The sequence below is a fragment of the Rhodamnia argentea genome, chromosome 9, assembly GCF_020921035.1.
Source record: "Rhodamnia argentea isolate NSW1041297 chromosome 9, ASM2092103v1, whole genome shotgun sequence".
NCBI lineage: Eukaryota > Viridiplantae > Streptophyta > Magnoliopsida > Myrtales > Myrtaceae > Rhodamnia > Rhodamnia argentea.
In genome coordinates this window covers 7,689,214-7,701,872 of record NC_063158.1, presented here as the reverse complement: position 1 = coordinate 7,701,872, position 12,659 = coordinate 7,689,214, and the positions used below count along the sequence as shown (strand labels likewise).

General features: G+C 38.8%; 1 protein-coding gene across 2 annotated transcripts; it reads left to right on the top strand.

Moving 5' to 3' along the window:
* Window positions 1–3,251: 3,251 nt before the first annotated feature.
* LOC115744374 (nuclear pore complex protein NUP62) lies at window positions 3,252–12,522 on the top strand. 2 transcript variants are annotated; one of them, XM_030679503.2, is made up of 10 exons: window positions 3,254–3,643; window positions 4,640–4,798; window positions 6,673–6,760; window positions 7,353–7,428; window positions 8,787–8,909; window positions 9,284–9,361; window positions 10,000–10,103; window positions 11,464–11,551; window positions 11,653–11,751; window positions 12,118–12,522. In XM_030679503.2, exons 1-10 carry the CDS (start codon window positions 3,376–3,378, stop codon window positions 12,208–12,210), a joined length of 1,176 nt encoding a protein of 391 aa, XP_030535363.2. In that variant the 5' UTR covers window positions 3,254–3,375; the 3' UTR covers window positions 12,211–12,522. The 2 variants fall into 2 exon arrangements, with proteins under 2 accessions (XP_030535362.2, XP_030535363.2); XM_030679502.2 differs by having other exon boundaries at window positions 3,252–4,798.
* Window positions 12,523–12,659: the final 137 nt, after the last annotated feature.

The window sequence follows — 12,659 nt, the reverse complement described above, 5'->3', positions numbered from 1 at the left end:
TATCATACGATGGATTTCGCTCCGGGTTTCACTTCAGGATTAGACCAGACATATTTCAATGCTGGATTCACCCATTTTGCCGCCCCATTTCCCGAGGGATCTACGTTTGCATTTCCCGATCCGCAGACTCTAGCTCCTTCTCCTACTTCGTATGTATCCGATTTCCCTCCTTTTTATTCAGGCTTCTCTACAGAAGGATATGTACCGTCCGGGCGGGGCATATTTTCACAAGATATCCCTTCATCATCTACACATCCTCCTCAGCCGGATCCTCCTCCTCGGCCTCCTCCTCGTTCGTACAATACTAGAGCCGCCGAGCACCGAAAAGAGCCACGTTGCGGAACAGGAGGTCATGTAAGAAGACGACATCGTTAGTATATGTAATTGCGACAATCCGATTATTATCTATTATGAAAATAACATATTTTTCATATATCTCAACACTTTTATTTTATCAATATTCTTAATTAATTACTCTAATAAAATAAGCTTCAAAAGAAACAATTTATAAATAAAATAATAATTATTAAAAACTTAACAAAAATAATGATTTCCTTTTAAAAAAAACATTGAGCATAACAAAATGCCATGAATCGTCCATGGCCAGTTGATTGTGACAATTTTCTTTTTACAATTTTTTTGGGAGACAATTTGCTAGAAGGGCAAAATCGTCATTTTCTAAAAGTCGTCACCCAAAATACCTTGAATCATCCATGGCCGATCGATTATGGTCATTTACTAATTTTTGAGATTTTTTATAATTTTTTTGAAAGACAATTTGCCAGAAGGACAAAACCGTCATTTTCTAAAAGTCGTCGGCCAAAATACCCCGAATCGTCCATGGCCAATTGATTATGGTCATTTACTAATTTTTGAGATTTTTTATAATTTTTTTAAAAGACAATTTGCCACAAGGGCAAAATCGTCATTTTTAGAAGTCGTTGACCAAAATACCATAAATCGTCTATGGCCGCTTAATTGTGGCCATTTACTAATTTTTGAGATTTTTTACAATTTTTTTGGGAAACAAATTGCCACAAGGGCAAAACCGTCATTTTCTAAAAGTCATCAGCCAAAATATCCCAAATCATCTATGGCCAATTGATTGTGGCCATTTATTAATTTTTGAGATTTTTTACAATTTTTTTGCAGACAATTTTCCAGAATGGTAAAACCGTTATTTTTTAAAAGTCGTTGGTCAAAATACCCCGAATCGTGCATGGCATGTTCATTATGGCCATTTTTGACATTTTTTACAATTTTTTTCGAAGAAAATTTGCCAAAAGGGCAAAATCGTCATTTTTAAAAGTTGTCGGCGAAAATACCCCGAATCGTCTATGGCTAGTTGATTGTTGCCATTTACTAATTTTTGCGAGTTTTTATAATTTTTTTAGAAGATAATTTGCTACAAGGATGAAATCGCCGGGTCCGGGTCGGGGGTGGTGGTGGGGAGGGGCGGTAGGGGCCGGCTCGGCGGTTTAGTTGCCGAGCCGTAACCCGCTTGGCGTTATGATTGGCGAGCGGGTTTTGCTCGGCACTAAGATCGCCGAGCGCACCCCAAATCGATAAATAGGTTTTTTTCCCCCTAATTTGGTAAATATAAATTTTTTTTTATGCAATTTGAAAAAAAGCCCCCCAATTGAGGCCATGTTTTGTTTAGCATTTGGCCAAGGGATTTTGAGAAAATGCAAATACCTTTGGGCTAAAGGCCTTTTTCAAAATGCAAGTAGTGTTTGGTAAAATGTATTTTAAAAACACATTTAAAAAGCAACTTTGACAAAAATGTTGTTTGGTGAAAAATGAACTTTGTAAAATATTTTTTCTTTTTGAAAAAAAGGCGATGGCGGTGGCCGGCGAGCGGTGGCAGGTGGCGGGCGGCGACAGGCGGCGACCGGCAAGCGGTGATCGGCGGCCGCGGCGACGACAAGCAAAGGTGAAAAAATTAAAATAATAAAAAAATTAGTTGCATTTCGTCAAAGTCCCTTAGCTCAAAGTACCTCCGGAGGTATTTTGGACTAAGGGACTTTGGAGAGCATTTGAGATGCAATTGCATCTTCCCAAACCGAGTTAAAAAATGAACTAAACACCATTTGCATTTGACCAAGGGACTTTAGAGCTCCAATGCTCATTTGCAATGCTGAACCAAACAGGGCTTGAGTTTTGGAAGCGAAAAGAAATGAGACAGAAATAAATTTACATTTACAAATTAGATTATGTGCAACTAGAAAATATAAAACACAGTTGTTCACCTAATTTATTTTTATGCTTTTTTGGCAAATAAAACAGGAGGAAATGAAAGGAGCGTCGAGTAATTATTTTTCCCTCGGCCCATATTTTATTTCCTCCGAAAAATTGGGAGGAAATAGAAGTAAATCAAAACGAACGAGTCCTTTTTCCAAAACCACCCTTTGTTGTATTTACATCGCGGGGTCTATACAAATATAATTACTCCATTTCCCTTGGGATCAATTCTCTTCAAAGTATGCCCAAACAAGTGGAGGAATATCACAATTTTCATTCAATTCACTCGTGATTATCAACATAAAATATATAATTAGGAGCTCTTCCTCGAGGATCTCTCAAAAGTGAAACATAGAACTTGAATTTACAAGATATCAACCTTTTTTTTTTGCCTTATAAATAGTATTTTTTATCGCACTGTTGACTTATTTTTACTTTGATGAATTTCACTCAACAAAAAGGAAAAAAGAGTATCAATGTTACAAATTAACAAATTGTTTTGGACATTCCGACATATTTCGTAAACTCTTCCTATTTAGTATCCGAACAAATAATTTCTACTAAACGATTGCCGGTATTTCAAGCGTCGTTTGTTAGTATACTTGTGTGCTGCATGGGCACAAGTTTTTCTTTGGTTTTGTTAAAAAAAAAAAAAAAGCTGCAAAGGAACTTTCTAATAAACATTCGAGCCCATTTTCCCTTTGCATAAAATTTGAAATAAAATCTATTTGATTTTCTTAGGGCCATTTGTTCAGATTTAAATAGAAGTAACAAAACTTTTTTAATCAACATCTACAATGTCGTTCCTAAAAAAATTATAAACAATTGCATGTGCATTTATTTGTTAATTCTTAATTATTGTGAGAGTTTTAAAATTGTCGAATTTACTAAAAATCAAAATACATAAATCACAACATTTAAATTAAATAAAATATGGTTAAAAAATAAATAAAATGTACAAAATTAATCCAAACACGGCAAACTGGCTAGCCACTCTCTAGAATCTAGATTACACATTCTGAAAAAAATTCAAAAAATTCCAAGGCCAAAAACCCCACGGCGCAACCGCTTCTCCAAAACCCCTCCCATTTACACCCGCCCGAGCTTGCAGAGGAAAAAGTACCCGCTCCGACAATGTCGGGTTTCTCGTTCGGATCCTCCGCTGGGTCCTCCTTCGCTTCCTCCTCCGCCGCCGCAAACCCTAGCTCCTCCTCCTCCTTCGCCGCCCTCTCCTCCTCCGCTTCTCTCTCCCCCTTCGCCGCCGCCTCCAACCCTAGCTCCTCCCCGGCACCCGCTCCCTTCGGCTTCGCTCCCTCCTCTTCCTCTTCGTCGGCGTCCTCTGCTCCTGCATTCTTCTCCGGATTTGGCTCCGCGCCGGCGACTTCGGCGCCGACGCTCTTCGGTACGCCGTCGTCGGCCGCGACCGGAGGATCGTCGCCTTTAGGGATGGTTCAGCCTGCCGCGACCTCCGGTCTGGCGCCGTTCGCGTCCAGTTCTCCTTCGCCATTGTTTGGCTCGTCGGCGAGCTCCGCTACTTCTCTGTTCGGTACGCCTTTGCCTTCTTCCAGTGCGAGCTCAGGTTCGTCCTTGTTTGCGACGCCTCAATCCTCGGCGAGTTCTGGCTCGTCCTTGTTTGGAGCGGCCACTTCTGGTTTGCCTCTGTTCGGGACGTCCTTGAGTACTAGCTCGACACTGTTTGGTGCGGCGTCAACGTCGTCATCGACTTTGACTGCGACCGCCGCTCCGCCTTTGTTAGGGACGCCGTCGTCTTCCGTCGCTGCTTCTGGAGCCTTCTTGTTTGGAGGAACTGCTTCAGCGGCAAGTTCTGGTTCGCCTTCGTTTGGGACAGGTCTGTCCACGGCTTCTCCCCTGTTTGGCATAACTGCGACCTCCGCGAGTCCGAGTTTGGCCGCCGCCGCCACTGCCGCCACCACCACAGCTACGTTGTTCGGAGGTTCTTCATCAGCTTCAGCGACTACTCCTTCACTTTCTAACATGTTTTCGCCTAGTTCAGCCGCAACGTCATCTCCTTTTCCTGCTTCTACGGGGTTTTCCTTTGCCAAACCCACCTCTATCTCTAGTTCGCCTTCTTTAACACCCACTGAAACATCCACAACAACCTCTACCTTCTCATTTATACCATCTTCCTCATCTTCGCAGTTCTCTTTCAGTGTTGTGTCACCAGCCCCGCTCTCGACTACACCTTCCGCGAGGCCTACGTCCTTTTCTTTTGCCCCATCTGCGGCGCCATTGCTTTCTACTGTCACCACTACCACTAGTGCATCGACTCCATTCTCAGGTGGTTCCTCTTCGGTGTCCTCTTCGACGACATTGTCTTCATTTGCCGTGGGTTCCTCGCCAGTGGCTGCGACTTTGACTGCGTCGGCAGTTAGTGCAGGATCTTCGGCACCTGCTAGTTCCTTTGCAGGATTTGGAGTGACTGCGACACCTGCTTCTTCAGCGACTGCTAGCTCGGTTCCAAGCTTTTCGTTGTCTACCAAACCTTCAACACCGGCTTCATCTCAAGCTCCTTCTACCACCACCGTCCCTGCTTTTAGTGAGTTGTTACTGACACTGTGTTTGAACTAGCATGATCAAGAAGTTGGGATTTTTTCGTAAATACATCGAAAGTGCTAATTGTAGGTATGCTCTGCAGCATGAGGCATGGGTTATTCTAGTTTTTTTAGGGCGATGCTTTGTTGTCTGTTTTGGTTATTAATGAGATATCAGATTAAGAGCTTGTGGATCCTATTTCCTCTCACCATTTCATTAGCTAGGATTTCTGTATCAGAATATTGTATTTTCTATGTATACTTTTGCTATATGTGCTTTCTGCATGTTAATGAGTATCTCTTGAAAGGTATCCGAATTGAAAAAATTTGGGTTTGTGGCCTTCTAATAAGAATAAGAAACAGGCAAGAAGTTATGCCATACCATGCTGTGTTGAGCACATATCTTCTGTTCACTAAGTTAACTTCTGTTCTTATATCATAGTAATCACATGGTACAATGGGATTACTGAATGTACAGGCTCTTAAGCTTTTTTCGTTATTATGTTTTTGGGTAAGCTGCCTAGCAGGCGATTGGTCTTCTATTATTTTTGTCTTTTGACCAAGATTTTCAAACAAGACTCTGCTTAATCATCTGAATCTTAATGTCATCCTCAAGATCAGTGTAGCATTGAAATGGGCCTTGAGCATGGCTTAGACACATAATTTGATGACATACTGCGACTATAAGCCTGGCAGTTTGTTGCCTAATTGTTTTGAGGTGCAGTCAGCAAGGTTCTCTCCTGATGAAATTGGAGATACTTGTAGAGGGTCAGTACATTATTCCGTGCATAAGCACGATAATGTGTTTTGAATGTAAAGAAAAATCGCCAGGAAGAATCAAAAGATGTTCTTAGTGGCTCATAGATGAAGCAATAGGCTAAAAAATCCCTAATAAGAAGGAAATGGACCTTTTAATCACTGTAATCTATCTACCTTTGTGGACATTCTTATTAGCATTGTTCTTTGTCCAGTTGTCACTCGTACCTTCGACATACCTGAGCATCCTTATGCATAGTTCTTCTAAAGGTGCTTGCAGTGATGAAAGACTTTTTTTTCTTATCTGTCTCTAATTTTTTCTGGTTCTGTGGGTTATAGAAGTTGGGGGGTTGCTATGTTAATAGCAATATTGCTTAACACAAGGGTGGACTACAGGGAATGGATTTTTTTTCTTCACTTTGTGTAAACATGCAATCTTTTGCTGGGACATACACTTATTTTGTCATTCTCTAGTTCTTCTTACAGGAGTCTTAGCTGTACAGTTACCTTTTAGAACAAGTCGGAGTCTTTAAAAAATATTATTTCAAGGATAAATATTCATGCCATGTCATGACTTGCTGCTGCAATCTTGAATAAAGTCAGACCAATTCATTTCTTGGAACTAGATATTACAACTTACCAATTGCCGGATCCTTTATAATGTTTTTGCATAAGCTTGGTCATAAAAGAAATGCCCTCATGGTATTTGCCGGAAGTATACACGGTCCTCATTTATCCCCATTTCTACTTTGGAATATAATTCTGGTGCAGATGTTACGTTAATAAATCAATGTACCTAAAAAACTCTTACTTAGGGAGTTTGCACATTTTGCAGCATCTCATAGTATCTCTTCGCTATTTTATGGCATTGATTTCCCTATGCTGCTTGTCCTGTTTATTTGAACTTGGATTGTCTTCATAATATAGGCATCCTTGACTTGTCAAGTAGATGTTAGCATCTTCTTATCGTCTTTTAGCAAATAAATATGGGGTGACATGGTATTTTTATTTTTAATTCATGTAGCAGCTAACATGGGTAGCTGATACATTGTTTCGTATTTCTGGTTTTATGCTTAAGGAATAAGATGTCGTGTTGAATGATTTCTAAAAACCTCTTTTTAAGGTGTCCCTGCTACCACAACAACAACAGCTTCTACTGCCAGCACGACTACAGCTCCGACACCATCTCTTATTGTAGCTTCGAGTAGCGGGTCTGTATTCACTGTCTTGATAGCTAAGTAATGTACTTTTTACTTCATAACATGGCATGACACTTTATTGTTCCATTTCTATGGTTATCCTGGTATTGTTTCTCATACTCATGGAAAATTATTGCTCTCTTTTTGCACTATTTGTTCAAAGATCAACTCCTTTCTTTTTTCTGAAGAGTTCTTGTTTATGTAAGTTTGCTTTATCTACTAGCCAACAAGAGTTTGCTTTTTCTAACTATTTGTTTCATCTAGTATCTTTTGAAGACCACCCCGCTTTTGTATTTTCTAATAAAGAAGGAATTTCAAATATAATTTCCTTTTTCCACTATCCATCATTAAAATTTTTCATAGGTGAAAACAAACTGCTATAGGAATTTCAGAAACACTTTCCTTTATCTTCTATCCATCTTTTGTTTTTTATTTTATTTTATACTACCACTATATTTCGCTTGAGATGATTGGCATCATTTGAGCTTACTTTGTTCATTTCCTTTTGTTCAATTTTGAAGTTATTACGTCAATCCTAGAGTATATGTTGTTGGAATCAGAATATTTCAGCTTATTTCCTTTTTATCTTATTTACTTCCTTTAGAACAACATCAAGCACCAGTGCCGCTGTTGCGGTACCAAAACTACCTTCAGAGATTGTTGGAAAGACAGTTGAGGAGGTATATGCTACACTTTTTCGTTGCAGTTTATCATAATATACAATGAAATGAATATGCTCTTTTCCAATCCATGATCCAAGTTAATGGACCATTTACTTCTGTTGTCCTATGCAAGATTTTAGTAAATTTGGGTTTCCCCATGAGACAGAGGGGCATCATTTTGTCTTTGTCATTGGGGACTTTTCTAGGCATATTTGCTCAAGGAATCTATGAGAGTTGCATCCGTTCTTGTGAAGAAGGATATATATCTGTTTAGGCTCTTCTTTGGTGTTGAAATGTGGAGTTAAAAGCATTGTTCTTTGGAAGACTGATCTTGTATTGACATCATTAGCTGTTTGGGATCTTCTTAAGATGAATTCTGGAAACTATAATTACCCACTTGTAGCATGCTCCATCTTCTACAGGGAGTCTAAAGTTTCCTTGCTCAGTTGCTCTGCAATTACCTTCGTGTCTCTATGAAGAAACATCAAGATATGGTTATCTGTTTTAAGGGAGATTAAATCCATTTTTCTGATTAGTATTTTTCTTTCCCTATAAAAAAGTAAAGCTATATGAAATTGCACTGGAGGTGTACAGCTTATACATGAAACTATGCATGAGGAGAAACATGAAAATAATCCAGTGGAGTTCATATCACTGACTTTGCCAGGCCATTTCTGGTCAAAATTATTGTCAATTTGTCATACCAATCTTCTATTTACGCATTGACTGTTAGGGATCTTCTTAATTGAGATGAATTCTGGAAACTAAGAATTGTCCACCTGTACCATGCTCCATCTTCTCCTGGGAGTCTGAAGTTTCCTTTTTCAGTTCCTCTGCAATTAACTCTGTTGCTCTATGAAGAAACATCAGAACAGTTAACTGTTCTCATAAATATTTTCTCCTATGAAAAATTAAAGGTATATTTAAGAGCAGTGGAGGGGTACAGCTTACATGTGAAACTATGCACTAGGAGAAAGATCAAACTAATCCAATGAAGTTCATATCACTGACTTTGCCAGGCCATTTCTAGTCAAATTATTGCCAATTTGTCATGCTTTATGAACGTCAATCCATCAAATATGGCTAAGGCTTAGTTTGGTTCCTTTCGTTGTCATCAAATTTTGTTTGCTTAATTAAAACAAAGAGGGAAACCGAGCCATTTGTGAGATGGATCTTATCTTTTGTTGTTTTGATATGACAGGACAGTTCGTCCACTTAAAAGAACTTTTTTATTCTCATGGATCCAAATTTGACACTTGAAGTATCCTTTGTATCTTGTAAACTCTTCACGACCAGCCACCTTAAATTTTCTATCTTATTTCCAACCCTCCCTGTCTTCTTTTCTCACATGCAGCTTTTACTTTTTCTTCTTGCAGATTATTAAGGAGTGGAATGCTGAGCTACAAGAGCGAACAGGGAAATTCCGGAAGCAGGCAAATGCCATAGCTGAGTGGGACAAGAGGATTTTGAAGAATCGTGATGTTCTTCTTAGACTTGAGGTTATAATTGCTCAACATGAGAAAATATTTTAAACTAGTCTGCATGTGCCATTATCTGTCCAAAGAAGAACATATAACATTTTCTACACTGTACTTTCTTTGAATTTGCTGAAAATTGGATCATGTCAGAAGATTTCAGAGTCTCTGAACAATTGTATCTTTATCATGGATTCTGTACTTTTATAGATGCATTCTTTTTATGTCAGAAATCCCAAAGATAAGAGTTATTGAATGGTAAATGATTTTTTTTCTCTGCATAAGATGGCCCGAACTACCTCTTACCTTTACTCAAATCAGTTTCAACTTTGTTAAATTAATTTTATTATCTGCTTGGAAATTTTTCCTCAGTGGCCTGATATATGAAAATGATCCAGATAGAAGTGGCAAAAGTGGTTGAAACCCAAGGTAGCCTGGAGAGACAGCTGGAATTAATTGAAACTCATCAGCAAGAGGTATATTTGTTTCTTTCGCAGGGTTGCTATTTCTTTTGATAGTTTAGTATCGGACAAAATCTTGAGCAGGTTTTGGAGAAGGTATTTAGATTCCACTAGTCCTTAGTTGTGAAGATGCGTTTGTTGGTGAGATAAATGGGATTTCTTACATGTAGTCATGAAAGGACCTTTGTGATTTGGGTTTGTTTGATGGAAGTTATTCTGGTAAACTTTCTCTATGGACAAGAAAAAATATATGTAGTGGGATATAGTTATTCTTTGATCTTAGGAATGGCAAAGCTATTTAAGATCTTAGAATGACGCTTATGCAAATAAATTCCTGCTAGTGGAACCCAGCTGAAAGTATCTTCTTTTCCATTGGGTTCTATGTTGATTGGTTTGTGTCCCTATTGCATAATTAGTCAACCTTCTGTCATCTTAGCAAGAAATTTAGATGATGGTGTGAATTTAACTTCATGCACTTACTACAGGTGGCATTGTTAAGGAAATAATGTGCATTAAGGCTATGTTTGGGATTTTTTTTTTTTATTGGTTTGTAGTTCAGGATTGTCCATATTTGCTTCTCTGTGAGTCAGTGACTTACTCATCTGGGTGTAATTTTGGAGGAAGGATGATTCTAACTTTCCTATGTGCATTAGGTTGACAATGCTTTGCAGAGTGTTGAAGAAGAAGCTGAGCGTATTTATAAGGATGAACGCGGTTTATTGCTCGATGATGAAGCCGCGTCCACTAGAGATGCAATGTCAGAACTGAATTCTCTCTTGTTCTCCTTTATCTGATGGATATACCCTTTTCATTAAGTTAGATCCTTAGGTTGCGTTTGGTCGTCCGTATAAAACTCGGGATATGATATGTTTTATCCTATCCCGTGTTTGGTAGGTGTCCCGGATAGTATAATGTCGGATATAGAGGGGATATAACCTGGATAAAAAAATCCGGGGGAGGGGATAGGATAAGGTCGAATAGGATTTCTCTTATCCGTCATATAAAAGCTAACTTTTAGAATGATGACAACTTCCTTGTCTCATTTGTTTCTATTTTCATTTTATTTATTTATTTTTTACAAAGAGGTTTGAAAATCTAATAAAATGTGTATATTTTCAAGTTTTTTTGTGTATGAAAACGTTATTTTTATAATAATAAGATCGGAATATTTCATGAGCATCACGTAAGGGCATATATGTCCTTTATATTAATATACGCTTTCTATCAAATGCAGGATATGATAGGATATGAGAATATCCGACTTTAAATCCATGATTCACCAAACAATGAATAGGATATGGCTAAATCCCTAGATTTCTTATCCTATCCTATCCAATTCTATCCGGACTAGAAATCCCGACGACCAAACGCAGCCTTATTGATTACATCTGTCTTGTTGCAATATTTATTGAGTGCTTGATCTTTTTAAACGGAGAAAGTCGTCCTTACTTAGGACTTTTATTTGTATGAGAAATAGTCCTTTTACATCATCTGATGAACACTTGCGATAGGAGCTGATATTGTCTTTTGAAGAGGCTGGAGTATTGTTCATCTGCTGTGATTTAGTCATAGGACAAACCTTGCCAACTTCTGTCCCAACTCCACACCTTGAATTGCCACCTTTGTTATTTCAGTTCCTAATGATTAGTTTGTCTTTTCAATCATATTCGACATCAATATAAATAGTTGTGCATTACGAAATTGTGGGCTCAATGCATGAACCATTATTTGCAATAACGCTTAAGCTCACACAGAATTGCATACTCAGATCTCAATTTTTGTGTGTTTTAACGATTTGGAGAATTGGACCTAATGGTTTTAGAACTTTATCCAAACTCCTGGCCAAAAACCTCCTGGCCTTGAATTGATACTTCTCATTAATGGTCTGACCTTGAGTTAATACTGGTGTTGAAGGGCTGGAACCATTAATCAATTGGTAGCACCCCCATCACTCTTTTGGCCTTTGAGCATCTTACAGGCATTTTTGGCTTGTTATGTGAGAGAGAGGCCTGGAAACATTAACTCATGGCTGGCAATTTTATAACTCTCTTGGTTTTTGAGCATCTTACGGTTATTTTAACTTCTTTCGGGTGATAATGATCTTGTTTGCGTCGCAGGTATGAACAAGCTGAGTTGATAGAGAGGGAGCTGGAGCAAATGACGGAACAAATTAAATCAGTCATCCAGACTCTGAATTCCAGCCAGGTAGAGACTTTACTTTGACAGTTGCTTTGACAGGAGCTATTTGAGTTTTGGAAATGCTATTTCGTGTTAGACAGATGATGCTTCTGTTCTGCTTCTCCCAGGGTGGAGAGCTCGACAACATCGACGGCATGACACCACTGGATGCTGTTGTCAGGATTTTAAACAATCAGCTTAGCTCTTTAATGTGGGTTGATGAGAAGGTTTGGGCCCTGCATCATAAGTTTTAAGTTTCATCTACAATTGCTTCAAAACATTGAACCCATTCGCCAGCTGTTTCATGGCTAACTATATGGTGCTGGATAATATCCTTGGAATATATTAATTCTTTTTCTTCGCTGAAACAAAACTGGACTAGTTTAAGCGGGATGTAATGTACCGTCATGTTCAAAAGCTTGGTAATGCTAGGAGGCAGAATGTTTGAAAGAATAATAATACTATGGCAGCAATATGGTGCTTGTACCATCTGCAGTTTGTCTATATAAGGTATATAAGATGCAGGCTAGAAGAAAAAATCGTCTTTGATGTTCTTCTGAGTGAGAAGACTGATCTCTCTTTACTATTTGCAGGCTGAGGAATTTTCATCCCGTATTCAGAAGCTTGCAACCCAAGGTTCTGCTGCAGGACGGGAATTAATGGGCCCAAAATTGTGGATGTCTTGAACCTTGATCTTCAGATGTGCGAGAGAACTTTCTTATTTTTGTCGTAGTGGTCTAACATCTGCTGAGGTTGTCGTCGCTTGTTGCAGCCTTAATAACTGATTCTGATGAACTCTTGGTGACAACATGGATCGCTTGGAGTTATTTTTTCCTTCACTCCAGAAATGGATATCTCACTTGAGTATCAAGTCATCCTGTTCTCTTGTTTTAGCGGTCTGGTTTTGTGGCCCCGAGCAATATAGGAATGTTCAAAGTGGATAATATTGTCGAGTATCTTTATATTGATGGATGTAAATAGTCTGGCTCTTGGCACTATTGAGCTGTGTTTCGCAGTGCAGAGTGAATTTGGGATTGGCTTGCCTTCCCAAAAATTCATTGGCTTGAAGTTCTTTTAATGAGACAATCTAGCGTTTGCCAATCAATCTTTTGGAAGGATTCGGTACTCATTCTGG

What these genes read in the sequence shown, in the direction of transcription:
- LOC115744374 (XM_030679502.2), top strand. Translation starts at nt 3,376, where the DNA reads ATGTCGGGTTTCTCGTTCGGATCCTCCGCTGGGTCCTCCTTCGCTTCC. An exon ending in ATTGTAGCTTCGAGTAGCGG is followed by an intron (nt 6,761 to 7,352) that starts GTCTGTATTCAC and finishes TACTTCCTTTAG; the next exon opens with AACAACATCAAGCACCAGTG. An exon ending in AGACTCTGAATTCCAGCCAG is followed by an intron (nt 11,552 to 11,652) that starts GTAGAGACTTTA and finishes TGCTTCTCCCAG; the next exon opens with GGTGGAGAGCTCGACAACAT.